At 39.0% G+C, this 16384-nt stretch overlaps 1 protein-coding gene across 5 annotated transcripts in view; it reads right to left on the reverse strand.

Moving 5' to 3' along the window:
• Positions 1–16384, reverse strand: part of ift88 (intraflagellar transport 88 homolog) — a 136112-nt gene that overhangs the window by 35347 nt on the left and 84381 nt on the right. For all 5 annotated transcript variants that reach the window (XM_048597600.1, XM_048597602.1, XM_048597601.1 and 2 more), the window contains 4 exons: positions 11427–11577; positions 8820–8935; positions 7552–7604; positions 27–92 (listed from right to left, as the gene is read on the reverse strand). In XM_048597600.1, the coding sequence (XP_048453557.1) occupies positions 27–92; positions 7552–7604; positions 8820–8935; positions 11427–11577 (386 nt within the window). The remainder of the gene's footprint in view (positions 1–26; positions 93–7551; positions 7605–8819; positions 8936–11426; positions 11578–16384) is intronic.

Below are 16384 nucleotides of genomic sequence, written 5' to 3' on the forward strand. Positions count from 1 at the left end.
TTGTCTATTTTGAAAAAAATTCTTACATTCAGCATTTTCAGGAAATTTCTGATGAATGTCTTTGTAGGTTTCCAATGCCTTTTGATAGTTACCTGTAGTAATAAAGGAAATCATTGATGGCTATTTTAATTACAAACAACTTCATAAATATAGGAATTAACTCTCTGAAAATTAACACAAAAGCATCCGTCAAGTTAAAAATTGTGTGACTCTTTTACCTGACCAAAATATTGTCAATCCCACAACAATGTCAAAAACTGTCTGGCCCCACATAAAATTTTAAATTCTCATCCTCTTTTTCAAATTCCTTTCACCTCTTCCCTCCAATCTCTTTAACCTCCTTCAGTTCTCTAAACCTCTCTATTACTTGTTTGGCTACCTTGTTTTTTGATCCCTCCATCAGAAGTCATGCTTTCAGTTGTCTAGGCCAGGACGTATCAAAGAGGGGACTGGGGCCCCAAGTGGCACTATGTACTTAAATTCTGGTGTTGCAGACTTTAAGGAAGCAACAGCCACTCCCATCCCTGCTCTAATGGGTCTTCCCATCTCCCTCTTACTACTCACCAAAGGTCACAACAGTTTTCAGGGCTGAAATTGGGAAGTATGGTCCAACCTCCAAGTTCTAGAATCCTCTTCTAATACATTCTAACTTGCTATCTCCTCTTTTACGATGCTCTTGAAAACATACATACTTGAAGCTTTTGGTCACCTAATCTGATTAGCTACTCAGTACCTCAATCTCAAATTTTGTGTTAAGTTCTTCGAGGCATTTTTCTACATTAAAAATTATACATAAATGTAATTTGTTATTGTTGTAACTTTGTACATAGTAAACTATCACAACATAATATGTGCAATTGGAAAACTCTAAAGATGGTCCACGGGTGTCTTTAAATGAAAACTAGGGAAATTAGTCAATCAACAATCTTCAAAATAAAACTTCATTTTTTCTTTTTCTTGATCCATTACATTCTCTGTTTGTCCACTGTTTCCACCATTAGCATGTGCACCTCCTGTGGCCAAAAGGCTGAGGTGGACAACTGGGTCTTAGCCTCATCAACAGGGGACAGTAACAGCAGCCTGATGGGGACTATTAATTAAATTTTTCATCTCCTAACAGGATATGCATGGTTTCTGATTAGGGCACCCTTGTGCATCCAGCTAGAAAAAACAGTCAGCTTTGTTGGGAAATTAAAAAGATAAACTTCTATTCCTTGGCCCTTGGGCTGTCATGCATAAGGAAAGCTACCACCAGCTCAATGTCCTAATTCTCCTTTTGTTTACTGGGGCAGCATTTATTGCCCATCTGTAGTTACCCATGTGAAAGTAGTGGTGAGCTGCTTTCTTGAACCACTGCAGTCCATGTGCTGTAGACAGACCCACAACACTGCTAGGGAGAGAATTCAGCATTTTGACCCAGTGACACTGAAGAAATGGCAGTCTATTTCCAAGTCATAATGATGTGTATCTTGGATGGGAACTCGCATGTGGTGGTGGTATTCTTATGTATCTGCTGCCCTTGTCCTTCTAGATGAAATTAGTCATGGGTTTGAAAGGTGCTGTCTAAGGAGCCTTGGTGAATTGCTGCGGTGCATCTTGTAGATTGTACATATCACCGCTACAGAGTGTCAGTAGTGGGGGGAGTGGATGCGGTGTCAATCAAAACAGGCTACTTTGGCCTGGACGGTGTCCAGCTTCTTCAGTGTTGTTGAAGCTGCACTCGTCCAGTCAAGTGGGGAGTATTCCATCACACTCCTGACTTGTGCCTCATAGATGGTGGACAGGTTTCGGAGAGTCAGATGAGTTACTCACTGCAACATTCTGAGCCTCTGACCTACTCTTGTAGCCACTGTGTTTACATGGCTACTGGTTAATGACAGACCCCAGGATGTTGATAGCAGGGGATTCTTTGTGTAAGACTGTTCTCAAACTCCATTTTCTCAGAACCTATCATGTCACCTCATCACCTGCAACAATTGTGCAAAACACAGCATGCCAGAATGATGTGGCACACTCTCTCTGGAGGACTCCCCATTTCAGTCCAAAAACTGAACTGCATCTTCCGATGCCCTATCATCTGCTCCACTGCATCCCTGGTTGCAGCATATGCACCAACTTGGTGAAGGTGTCACACTGGCTCAGTAATGAACACACATTACGTCAGAAAGGAATTGTCTTCTGCTGTTTACACCTCACTTGGGTAGCACATTCGAAATCAAGATTTGCAATTCCCAGAGACATCACAAAATTTAAAGATAGTAAACAGTATGAATAATTCCCCTCGATCCTAGTTGACAGAAAGCATGGATCAGATTTCTGTATTAACAAGAGGTATTATTTACTACAAATTAATTGATTCTAACTACAGATAAATAATTATGAACCGTCAACATATAACACTACTAGTTAAAACTCATCCACTTATAAAACCCCTCCTACACACATACACACAGAATCAGGGAGATATTAAAAAAGGGTTTATGGGTTGATGGAAAGACCAGGGAGGCAGTTCAGGATTTGATGAGATGATCCCTCTGTTGATAAGAATGCTGTATCTTGATTTTCCTTCTCCAGATATTTTCACCTGATTGCAGGAGGCACATGATGACCAGTTCAAAATTATATATATATTCTATTAAATTATGTAATTAGATATTCAAAAATTTCTGACATATTAATTAATTTGTATCTTAAACTGGCTGTGTTCAGGCTTGAGATACTTCTAACTGCAGAGCTCTGCATTTGCTGTTTCCTTTCCAGAGGTGCAATTGATGCTGCCTGAACATTCAATCCCCCAAGCTGTTTGGCAACCTGGGAACCACTCACACAGCTGCTGGCAGGTAGGAAGACTTTGTCATTGATAATTGGTCACTAATCTACAAACCAATCAGCTCACAGTGCTGGTCAAATCTCCGTGCCTACACAACCCCCTAGCTTCAGCTCATCTGTAACCTGGTTTTCTCCACTGCTTGAAACAGCACTTATATTGAGTGTCATGTAATATGCTTTTAAACAGTGCAGCAATCCTTCAAAAATCTTTGCTTTTTAAACCAGGATTTTCCTGTTTTAGGCCACAATCAACATACAGAAAAAAATACAAACTTTACAGCTGTGCTCCCATCTCTTTCCCATCTCAGACATACATCAACAATGACACTTATCACTGAATTCAGCAAAGTCTAACACCATACATATATATGAAGCAGCAATGTTTCTCTTGTTCCACAGCACCCTTGGAAGTTTCACAAGTGGAATAATAGACAAGCTGAATATTATTTAAATGAAGAAGGACTGCAGAAAGCTGCAGAACAGAGGATCTGGGAGTCTTCGTCCATGAATCAAAAAAGCTAGAGGCCAAGTTCAGTGGGTAATAGGGAAAGCAAATTAGCTATTGGCTTTTATTTCAAAGGGAATAGAGTAAAAAAGTCAGGAGATTTTGCTAAAACTGCACAAGACACTAGTCAGACCATAGCTGGAATATTGTGAACCCACTTTGGGCTCCTTATCTGTGAAAAGATACACTAGTTTTGGAGGCAGTCCACTGAAGATTCACAAGGTTGATCCCATGTATGGAGGAACTGTCTTATCAGGAGAGGTTGACTAAAGTAGGCCTGTACTCTTTGGAATTTAAGAGAATGAGAAGCAATCATGTTGATATATACAAGATTCTTGAAGGAACTGACAGGGTAGATGCCAACAGACCGTTTCCCCTTCTGGAAGAGTCTAGGCCAGAGGCAGAATTTCAGAATAAGGGATCACTGATTTAAGACAGGTGGGAAGTGAATCTGCAGGATTATTTTCTGTACAAAGGCGTCAAGGATGGATCGTTAAGTATATTCAAGTAAGGGAATCAAGGGTTATGTGGAAAGGCAGGAAAGTGGAGTTGAGGGTTATCAGATCAGCCAAGATGTCAATGAAGCAACTTTATTGGGCTGAATGGCCTACTTCTGCTCCTAAGCTACATGGTCTTATGGTTAAGTACAGCACATCCGCTGGCTTTCTATGCATAATGCATCACTTTCACAAAGAACGTAAATAGAATCACAGCATCCTTACTGTGTGGATGCAGGTCATTCAGCCCATTGAGTCCACATCAACCCTCCATAATGCATCCCACTCAGACCCACCCCTCTCTACCCTATCCATGTAACCCTGAATTTCCCATGGCTAATCCACTTAGCCTGCACAGCCCTAGACATTATGGACAATTCAGCATGGTCAATCCACCTAACCTGCACATCTTTGGAACAGGTTGTCAAACGTGGCTTCCCTTTCACAATACCATATGGATTCTCCCTTATTATTTTGAACTTGTTGCACTACCCTGTTGCACCTTGTTTTATAACAGCTTCAAACATTTTCCCCATGTCAGATTTTAAGCTATGTGGTCTGTAGTTTCCAGCTTCCTGTCTCGCTCCCTTTTTGAATAAAGGAGTTACATTTGTTATCCTCCAATCTAATGGCTCCATCCCAAATCAAAGTAGGTTTCAAAAATAAAACCAATACATCAACTATCTTGTTGGCTGCTTTTAAGATTCTAGAGCGAAGTCCATCAACATCTCAGCTTTCATTATTCAGCTACTTCTTGACGCCGTCTGGAATTTTTTTAGTTCACAGGACATGGGTGCCGCTGGCTAGGTTGGCAGTTATTGCCCATCCCTTATTTTGCCCAGAGGGCAGTTAAGAGTCAACCTCATCGTACAGGCCTGGAGTCACATGTAGGCCAAATAAGGTGAGGATGGCAGATTTCTATTCCTAAAAGACATTAGTGAACCAGACAGATTTAATGACAATTGACACTGGCTACATGGTTGCCATTTGACTAGCTTTTAATTACAGCTTTTGAACATCTACCTTGGTAGGATCGTAACCCTAGAACATAGTCATGGATCACTAGTCCAGTGAAATTACCACTGTGCCACCTCCCCTACTTAAAATTAACTAAAATAAACTGAATTGGCTGATGACTAGCACCTGAAATGGGACAGGCCTCAGTCGCAGATGGACATAAAGATGTCCAAGATGGTCAATGATAACTGCAGTGCAGTCTTTTTCATGTGCGTGCTGGTCTGTAGCTTCACCAGGCTGGCATCCATTTTTAGATATTCTTGGTGCTGCTCCTGCTTGCCTTCAACATATTTACTAAAACATGTGAAGCTATTTTCTATGACATGACGTCAAACCTCTCCACTGAACCAAGGTGACTTGGTGGTAATAGTGGAGTAACAAGTATGCCAGCCATGAGTTACAGATCGTAGGAAAATACAAAAAAATACAATTCTGCTGCTATCGTTAATTCATAGCACCATCTGGAAACCCAGTTTTCAGTTACTGGATTTATTCTGAACTTATATTTAGCACATTGATAGTGCCAACAACATAATGATTTAAATTAACGTTTAAAATGGAGTTGAGGAGATATTAGGATTGACAGTCTTTGCAATGTTCTTCTCCAGAAAGCAATGGAAGCAGGGTCACTGAATATTTTTAAAACTGAATCAGATGGACTCTCATTTCAATCGAGAATCTAAGAGAAAAGACAATAGGCAGGAGTGGGAAGTTGAGACCACCATAAAATCAGCTATGATTTTACAGAATGGTGGAGCAGGCTCAAAGGACAAAACGGCCCATTCCCATTCTAATTCACTTTCCTCTTACATTTGTATACAGAACTGGATGGTGGTCATATCCTACGAATACTCTTATGGTTTGTTGCATCTATAACACGTAGATTGGTCAGAACAAGATTGTGTTGGTTCTTTTACACTTGCTGCCTGTTAGTTCAATCTGGCAATTATGTCTCCAAACTTAAGCAGTTATGGTGTTACCAAGCAGCTCTTGAAGTAAATTTTGCTGCTGCTTCTTCACCAGCTTAGGGACGGTAGTAAATCATTACCAGCAAGAGATTTACTTATCTGTTTCTTCTGATGCTATCATCATGGGGTGTGGAGTCAAAATTGTGGATTCTCAAGGCCAGTCTCTCCTAATTGTCTACCAATTGTGGGAGAATCTAGGACCAGAGGGCCTAATCTCAGAATAAGGGGTTATATATTTAAGACACTGAAAAAGAATTTCTTCTCTCAGAGGATTGTGAATCTACAGAATTCTTTACCACAGAGGGCTGTTGAGGCTACATTGTTAATTGATTGAATCATTTATTATCATGTGTATTCAATATAAAGTAGTGAAAAGTGTGTACGTCACCATGCATAGACGCCATTCTCACTAACTTAAAATAAAATAAAAATAAGATAATTTAACCAGAGTCCAACATTTCCTTCTTTGCTGCTACAGTCCCGCTTCAGGCTACAGCAGCCCACGCCATGCCACTGCAGAGTCTCCCCTCTAGGCTTCACCAGCCCATTCCATGCCACCACCAGAGTCCAACTCCTGGCTTCACCAGCCCACACCATGCCACTGCCAAAGTCTCACTCCAGTCTACATCAGCCCATGCCATGCCACCGCCACAGTTCTGCTCCGGTTTCTGCACAGTTCTGCTTCACTTGGAAGCAAGAGTCCGAATCCAGGCTTCACAGGCCGGCCAACTCTGTAGCCACGCTGCCTCTGAAGACGGCGCCATTGCTCTGGAACCCATCGAAGCTGCCTTCCTACCGAAGAGCTCTCTTCATAAGATAAGTATATTCAAGGGTGAGACAAACAGACTTTTAACCAGTAAGGGAATTAAGGGTTATAGAGAAATGACAGGAAAGTGGAGTCGAGGATTTTCAGATCAGTCATGATCTCATTGAATGGCAGAGCAGATCTGATAGGCCGAATAGTCTAATGCTGCTCTCGTGTCTTATGGTCTTACATCTGATGGTGGTATTGGGCATGCAGAGCATTGATAGGGAGGTCCAGAGTCTTGACTGAAGATATGAGTCTTCGACTTTTACTTGAATAGTCTGTGGGACAGTTCTGTCCCCCAACTTTGGCACCGTTGGTGAAGGTAGTGGAGGATTGACTCAGGCGATGTGTATCTTTGTTTTGTCCAATGTCCATGTTAATACTGCTAGTCTGTCGACTTTTATTTTTATTAGTCTTTATTGTAGTGGTTTGATACAATTGAATGACTTGCTATGAGAGGTTCAAAAGAGCAGTTAAGATTCAACTGTATTGCTATATGTCTGCACTCATATGCCAGGCAAGCTGATTAGGTCAACAGATTTCAGATGAGTTTTCACAATGCTCCAGTAATTTGTGGTTACCATTAACCATGACTGTTTCTTTCTTAAAATTCCAAATTAATGAATCATTCACACAATTTAAATTGTGTAAAGAACTGTCTTGGTGGGATCTGAACTCCTGTCTCTGGGTTATGAATCCAGTAACACAACCATTACATACTGTACAATTTCATTAGTGTTATATCATTCAAGCCCCAAGTATTACTTTATGCCTTATAAATTTTTCTGTTCAGCATGATGTTAAATGAAAACATATTTCTAACTTTCCTTAGTTTTGATGACATTTTTGTTTGAGACATTTAATGTATTTTGAAACAAAATATTTCGACTCTGTGAAATATAAACAAGAATCTGGTGCTTAACTTACCACTTCTCCGATAACAGCTAGCCACCATTAATTGCCATTTGACTTGAGTAGGTCTGCATTAAAAATATTGTAATAAAGCATTATTTTCAAAACCAAAGAAGAAATATTACTTGCTTTTACACAGTTTCAATTATAAACACAGCCTCTTCAAAGTTTTAAGTACTTTTTTCAAACTTCCCATCTTAAATCTACTGTATTATACTTTCCCACCACGATCTTCAGTTTAGGATTCCTTATTAAAAAGCAGAGAGTATTCACCATTTCTTAGGTATCAGCATCTTGGTATGCTGACTAGTGCATAAAGTAGAAAGTGGAAAGGTAATTTACCATTTGATCTTCTCTCGCTCCTTTTGGTTCAAATATTTTACCTGATACCTTACATAATTCCCTGCTAAGATGCAAAGCACACTGCGTGGGGGATAAATATATATCATTACTTTCTCAATCCTGTTTGGCACTGTGTACACCAGTGTAATGTTTAACAATTGCTTTAAAAAACAAATCAATCAGAAATTTAGCATTAAATAAATGTTAGTATCTGGAAAGTTTCTAAGTAGCAAATCTCTATTGCTTAAAAGAAAATTTATGATTACCATCGAACCAAAATGCGTGATTCTACGCTTTATACAGGAGCTCTAAACTGCATGTTTAAACCTAGCACTGGGAAATTGCACAGTAATGCCACTAAAATGCATTTGCCATCAACACAAATATTAACACAGCATCTTCATAGTGAGGCAAAACATTTAGCAAATTTGTAAAGTTAAGTTATTCATTAACTTTCTTCTAATAATTCAGTAATTAATGTAATCAGAAAGATTAATGTTTCCAAGCTAAGAAGTAAAAATAATTTTAAAGGAAGTCAAGGTTCTCATTCTCAAACAATTCATTGAATGCAAATGTTTCAGTGTCATTTGGGGAGAAGATGAATCTTTGGTATGAAGCTTTCTGAATCTCAGTGAAGACTGTGGCTCAGTGATAACATTTCTATTTTGGAGTTAGAAAGCTGTGGGTCCAAAAGCATTCCGGGACTCCTGCATTATCTAGACTGAGGCACCTCAGATTAGTCCTGGGGAAACTGCATAACTATCAAAGGTTTTTCAGATGTTATATCGTTAGCCTGTTTAGATAAGCATGATAAATCTCTTTTGAAAACCATTAGTTTCTATGTGTGATAATCAGGGAAGCCAGCTCTCTTTAGTGGCTACATCTTGTCACACCTAATAATGAAATACAACACACAATATAAAAAATAAAATATTTCTTACTGGATAAGTGCTGCCCTTTCAAAGTACTGAATCGCTTTTTCACAGAACTGTGTGTCAATGTAGTAGGCTCCAAGCCATTCAATGCCCTCAATGTTTGATGGAAAATACCTAAATGACTGACAAAAATAAAGGGAAATAAAACAAGGGGTTATTCATGGATAACATTATGTGTCCATTTCAAGATTATCCAAATGCTTCCTCACTGAGATTTCTTTTTAATTTTCTCAAGGATGCAAGTTTGAATTTAATGAATGTCAACGTAATATCTTGAAAATCACACTGCCTATTTACCAAAACAACATCTGGTAAAAAAAAATTAACATTTGCTTCAAAAGTACTTATTAAACAGTCTAAATTAGATGTCAAGAATTTTAAAAGAACATATAGGGGACAAAGGCTTCAACCATGTAACTACATGGCAGCAAAGCAATCTAAGGGATTTTGACAGGCCAAAAGAAAAACACTTATTTTCATTTCAATCTTAAGATAGGTTAATAGCCTTAAAATCACCAACAACGTCAATTGTTTGAAATAACATTTGGGTCACTAAGTTTTGCAGGTGTTCTCTATAACTGCAAATAAGGCATCCATGTTTATTCTGGCCCAGACTCAAATCCCCTGTTCTATATTTTGGGGATGATATCGTCTCTGGGCTACGATATGTTACTAATATATAGGAATGTGCATCAGTACCATATTCTACAATTGGCCCTCACTGACAGGTGCCATATTTATGTTGAGTCTTTACAATTATTGTTTTATTACTGTTGTTCTCCATATCACAAAATCATGTTTGCATCTAATCTATAAATGAACATTATGATTTGCTGTTACTGTCCTACTTTATCCCCATAACCCTGGACAGTAAAAGCACTGCTGTAAAATAAAACATTTTGTCAAAGCTTTCAGTTTTTCTCCCATTAAGATATTTGTGAGAATATCAATGGTAAAGAAGAGTAACATTTTATACTGTCCAAGACTGGTGCTGTCAATTTTACTTTGATCGGTAGAGGTATTGTCATGGAGAATGTACCATTTGGATGATGACTAACAGTTAAGAAGTTTTGAATAAATTTAAACAAGGCAGATTGATTATAATTAGTCAAGGCATTATGCCAGAGAATGGCTGATGATTATAATGTTACACTGTACCAGGCTCAAAGTGTGTACATGTTCTTTGTGTCCGCAAAGAACAGGGCTCTGTAATATACGTAGCTTCCAGTATGTGCGATTGTGCCACACTGTGAACCCAAGTGATAATCTTAAACCACAGAGATCTAATGTTGGATACTGTGGTTTGAGTTTTGCAAGCATAGGCTAATGGGAATAGTCAGTATCTTGCCTGTTGCTTGCAGCTTAAAGGACCTTCTGTTTGGCGTAAGCTGCCAGTCTTTGGAACACATGACCTACAGTCCTAGCATACACTGGCACTGAAATTCATACATTACATGCTCATTTATCAGAAAGGCAGAACATAATTTTGGCTTGACGGCAGCATCCTATTACTGGCAAACACCACTTGTGTTGCTATTGCACAGCACCTTCAACTACAGCTCAAATTTTTAAGATACTGTACCTTTCCAGGGTAATCTGTTCATTGTCCAATATGAGATGTGATTTGTGATTCAGCAACACTTGCCAAATAATCCTGAATATGCTAAGAATTATGGCGACAGACTTGCAACAAGCCAAACTCACATGCTGGAAGCTACAAATATTAACTTACAGTGCCCTGTTCTTTTTGGACATAAAGAAAGTAGATACATATGGAGTCTGTTTCAACTTAACAAAATAGGCGACAGCCATTCTTGGATTCATTCTTCAGGGCATTGCCTTGACCAGTTAGTCAACTTGCCAGGTTTAAATCTAATCAAAGCTTGACTGTTAACTGTTAGTCATCATCTAACTACTGCATTTCCAATGCTAATACCTTTACAAATCACAGTAAAACATGCTAATCAATCAGCACTCTCTTCTCATATAGCATAAAATGTTGATCTCCTTTACATTGGTCTTCTTGTGAATGACCTGATGAGTGCAGAATGCAAAACTCCAAAAAAAATGTTTTTCAATAATTGCCAAGTTCTATACTACTAAACAACCATTTGCATACCACAGTAAAATTCATAAAATTTTAAATCTTATAGGATTCCTGTAAGTCTGCCACTGGGAATTCAAATATCTTTTTAAAAAGTTATCAATTTCTATGGGGATCGTAAAAGAGGTAACAAAGACAAGTGGCTTTAGAAAAAAATTCTGGCAAACAGTACAGACAGCAGTTCACAAAATTATATCATAAATACTGGCTTTACAAAATGTTAATAAAGATGAATGCTAGTTCTAAAGGATTTTAGTCCTTGTAATTTATATTTCTGTTCTGAGTGAATGGGAAAACTTATATCATTGTCTGTTTTGTTGTACACATATGTAATAGTTTCTATTTACAGTCTAGGGTAGCCATGATCTTAACATGTATTATGTTAACATATGTATTACATACCTTGAACAATTTTGTGGCCCACTCTTAATTTGATAATTCATTTACACCAATGGTTTAGCAAATGGTTATAAAGAAAATCCACAGGGTGACCATTGTTAGTTAAATACCTCATAATAATATTGGAAAGCCTGGGACTTGTCTCCTTCATTGTCATACAGGTCCCCTAATTTAGCCAGTGCCTGTGGGTCAGTGGGGGAAACGCTAATCAACTGCATGAGCCACTCAATAGCTTGAGTCAGATCTTCCAACATTTCATATCTCAAACAATGTGAGTCAAGGATCAGATTTTCTTTCAAAGTGATAATTTCTACTGTCACAAATACACCTTGCAATTCTTCTTGTACAGTTTGATATTACTATCACTTTCTGCTAAATAATATAATAGTAATAACATAGAACCCATGATCATCAGTCTGGATGTGGTAATAAAATAACTTTTAAACTGTTGTCCATAATTACATTAAGTTAAGCAATAATAACAAAATGTAAGTAAGTGGATTCAACCAGCAACTGGTAATGAACAGCACGAGCAAAAAATCAACAAGCAAGCAGCAGCAAATACTGGAAACCTAGAAGTACAAGAAAATGTGGGAAACATTCTGCAGTCAGATAACAAGAAGTTTGATGAGACTGGAGGCTGGGACAATTGAGGCCAGTGATGGGGAATTTGCAGAATACAAAGACAGACATGAAGGGTTATTCAAGGCAGTTGAGAGGCAGGATTATCTGTTGAAGAAAAGGATGACAGATAGACTAAAATAATAAGACTACAAGGAATAAGAATAGGAGTAGGCTATTCCACCTTTAGAGCCTGCTCCGCCATTCAAGAGATCTCAATCTTAAATTGCCATCCCTTTATTCTGAAACTATGCTCTCTAGTTCTAGACGCTCCCATGGAGGGGAAACGTCCTCTCAGCATTTATACGGTCAAGCCTTCTAAGATTCCTATACGTTTCAAAGTGATCAAATCTCATTCTTCTAAACTCCAGTGAGTAGGGTCCCAACTTGTTTAGCCTCTGCTGAAAAGACAATCCCTCTAAACCAGGAATCATCCCAGGGAACCTTCTCTGAACTGCCTCCAATGAAATTATATATTACCTAAGTAAGGGGACAAAAACTACTTTTACTCCAGATGTGGTCTCGCTAACACCTAGCATAGTTGCAGTAACACTTCCATACACTTATACTCCAACCCCTTGAAAATAAGGGCCAACACTCCATTAGCCTTCCTGATTACTTGCTTCACCTGTGTACTAGCTATATGTCGTGTACAAGTGTCCCCAAGTTACATTGTGTTGCAACTTTCTGCAGTTTTTCTCCATTTAAATAATGCTCTGTTCTTTTGTTCTCCCTTCCAAAATGAATAATTTCACTTTTTCCCACATTTAACTCCATTTGCCAACTTCTTGCCCACTGACTTAACCTACCAATATTGCTCAATAAACTGTTTTTATCACTTTCACAACTTGCCTTTTCTTGTATTTTTGTGTCATCTGCAAATTTAGCTACAATACATACACTTCCTTCCTCCAAGTCATTAATACGTATTGTAAACAGCTGTGGTCTGTTCTTTTCACATGTTCCTATTACTTGTTGATTTGCGTGGCTATGGTTTGACGTCTGTATTACTTCTACCAATGTCTTCTTTCCCTTGCTGTTTTTTCACTTCCACCTAAATGGATTCTACATCAAGCCTATGTTGTCTCTCTCAATTGTCATCATTACATCTCTTATTAATAGTGCTACCTCACCATCTTTTCCATCCCTCCTGTTTCTCCGAAAAGTCAAATATCTCTGCATGTTAAGTTCCCAGTTTTGATCTCCTTGTGACCATGTTTCCGAAATGACTATGAAATTGATTTGTGCCATCAGTTTGTCTATTTTGTTCTAAATGCTTTGTGCATTCAGAAACAAACCCTTTAAGTCTGTTCTATTATTCAATTTCCCCACACTTTTACGGTTCTTGGCACAATATGACATTCATATGTCCGGTTCCCTCCTCCTATTTTCTGGTAAGTATAAGACCTATCGCTAACCTGCAATCCTACTTTCCCCTGTACCTTTGATTTTATAATTTTTCCACACAAACGAACCCTCCACTATTTAGTTTGAAGCCATATCCAAAGCCCTAGTTATGAGATTCCAACAGGACCCTGGTCCCAGCATGATTCAATTAGCTCGTGGCTCACGTAGTTAAAAAAATCCAGATAGTCATACAGCAAGGAAAGAGTCCCTTTGGTCAAACTCATCCATGCTGACCAGACATTCCAATCTAACCTAGTCCCATTGGCCAGCATTTGGCCTATATCCTTCTAAGCTCTTCCTATTCATATCCCCATCCTGTTGTAACTGTAACAGCCTCCACCACTTCCTCTGGCAGCTCATTCCATTCATACACCGCCTTCTGCGTGAAAAAGTTAACCAGGTCCTTTTTAAATCTTTCCCCTCGCAACTTAAACCAATACCCTCTAGTTTTGGACTCCCCCACTCTAGGAAAAAGACCTTAGCTATTCACCCTATCCATGCCCCTCATAATTTTATAAACCTCTATAAGATCACCCTTCAGCCTTCAATGCTAATGGGAAAAAAATTCCCAGTCTACTCAGCCTCTCCCTATACTCAAACTCTCCAGTCCTGGCAACATCCTGGTAAATCTTTTCTGCATCCTCTCAAGTTTAACCTATAGAAGGGCAATGAGAATCGTATGCAGTATTCTAAAAAATGGACTCAAAAATGTCCTGTACAACCACAACATGACAACCCAACTCCCATACTCAATGTGCTGACCAATGAAGGCAAGCATGCCAAACACCTTCTTAGACTCTTGGTGATGTACAACGTGGAAACAGACCCTTCAGTCCAATGCGTCCATGCTGACCAGATATTCTAAATTAATCTAGCCCCATGTGCCAGTATTTGGCAAATATCCCTCTTTTATAAAGCAGAGGTTGACCCCCGTCTGATAACTAAAACCAAAACACCCAGAGAGGAGCGCCTCATCCTATAATCTGTTAAAAGGAGTATGAGGTATAATCTGTTTTTTCAACAACTTCTCGTGGGGTTAACTGAAATAATCCCCAACACTCACTTTACAATCAACAAGTAACAAGTTATTTATCTAATTCTAAGTGAAAATATTAACTAAATTATTAACAAACCAATTAAAGCCCCTTCTAACTACTATCTACTCCCCACAAGATTCTAATGGTATGCTGTTCCAATAAATATAAGTTCCATTTACATAAAACAAAAACAATAAAAATTTAATTTGGTCTCTCCAAACTACAACCAGGTTATGTGTCTTCCGGAACGTTCGGTGCCTTCGTTGTCGAACGTTCAGTCAGGAATGCCTTCTCCGTCAAATTATTCTGTTCAGGAATATTAACAAGTTGTGCCATAGGTAGCTTTGATTTAGATGGTGCTTTCTCTAAAACTTAGAGAAAACTGTGACGGCTAACAATTCTCTCTTGAGAGCTGAAAGCTGTTAACTCTTGCAGATGGCAGTTCGCTCTCCCTTGTCTTTGCCCAACTGCCCCTTCTTTTATACCCTTGGTGACATATCAGTATTCTTTACAGTAGGATTGGTCCTATGTTGTCAAAACCATCTGATTTAAATTTAATTGGTTTTTTGGTTTCTGGGTGCTGGGTTCAAATTAAGTGTTGTCTTGATGACAATACAAAACTGCTGCTTGGCCTGCTGACAGTACAGCCTTTTGATACAAATGTTTCAATTCAGGTGCTCTGTGCACCTGCAAACCCAAAAGCTGCTGCCAACAGACAACCTTTTCTGAAGCATCGAAATAGCACATCATCTTTTAAAGGGACCATGTACTGCTTTCCCCCTCCAGCATTTTACAAACACCAAATTCTAACACCTGCCTTCCAATCCACAAATACTCCACCCAGCTTCGCAACAGCTCTAAATCCTTTCTATTCATATACCCATCCAGATAACTTTTAAATGTTGTACCAGGCTTCACTACTTCCTCTGGTAGCTCATTCCATACATGCACCACCCTCAGCATGAAAAAGTCGCCCCTTAGGTCCCTTTTAAAGCTTTCTCCTCTCACCTTAAACCTATGCCCTCTAGTTTTGGACTCTCCTACCCTGGGGAAAAGAATTTGGCTATTCACCCTATACAAGCCCCTAATGATTTTATAAACTTCTTTAAGATCACCCCTCAGCCTCCAAAACTCCAGGGAAAATAGCCTCAGCCTATTTAACTTCTCCCTATAGCTCAAACCCTTCCACCCTGGCAACATCCTTGTAAGTCTTTTCTGAACCCTCTCAAGCTTCACAACATCTTTCCTAAAGCTGGGAGACCAGAACTGAACGCAGTATTTCAGAAGTGGCCTAACCAATGTCCTGTACAGCCTCAATATGACCTCCCAGTTTCTATAATCAATGCACTGACCAATAAAGGCAAGCATACCAAACCCCTTCTTCACTATCCTGTCTATCTGCGATTCATTTTCAAGGAACAATGCACCTGCACCAGTGGTCACACCAAGACCCAGCATGTCACACCTACTTCTCAATTAAATTCCTCTTGCAACGAAGACCAATACAGCATTTGGATTCCTAACTGCTTGCTGCACCTGCCGGTCTACTTTCATTGAATGGTGTACAAGGACACCCCAAGATCCCTCTGTATGTTCACATTTTGTAATAGATCACTATTCAAACAATACTGTCTTTCTGTTTCTCACAAACTGCATAAATCCATATTTAGTCATGTTATACTGCATCTGTCATGTATTTGCCCACTCACTCAACTAATCTATATCAGCTTGAAGCCTTCTTGCACCCTCCTCACAATTCACAATCCCACTAAATTTTGTTTCATCAGCAAACTTGGAAATGCTGCATTTGGGTGCCTGATCTAATTGATTTATTTATATCTTGAATAGCCATGGACTAACCTATGATCTTGTGGTACCTGAGAAGTCCCAGTTATTCTGTAGGAACAGGAAATAGATCATTCAGCCCTTCAAACCTGTTCTGCCAGTCAATGAGATTATGACTGATCTGTGGTCTGATTGCATATTTTGGCCTTTGGCACATA

Source organism: Rhincodon typus, chromosome 6 (assembly GCF_021869965.1).
Source record: "Rhincodon typus isolate 14 chromosome 6, sRhiTyp1.1, whole genome shotgun sequence".
Classification (NCBI taxonomy): domain Eukaryota; kingdom Metazoa; phylum Chordata; class Chondrichthyes; order Orectolobiformes; family Rhincodontidae; genus Rhincodon; species Rhincodon typus.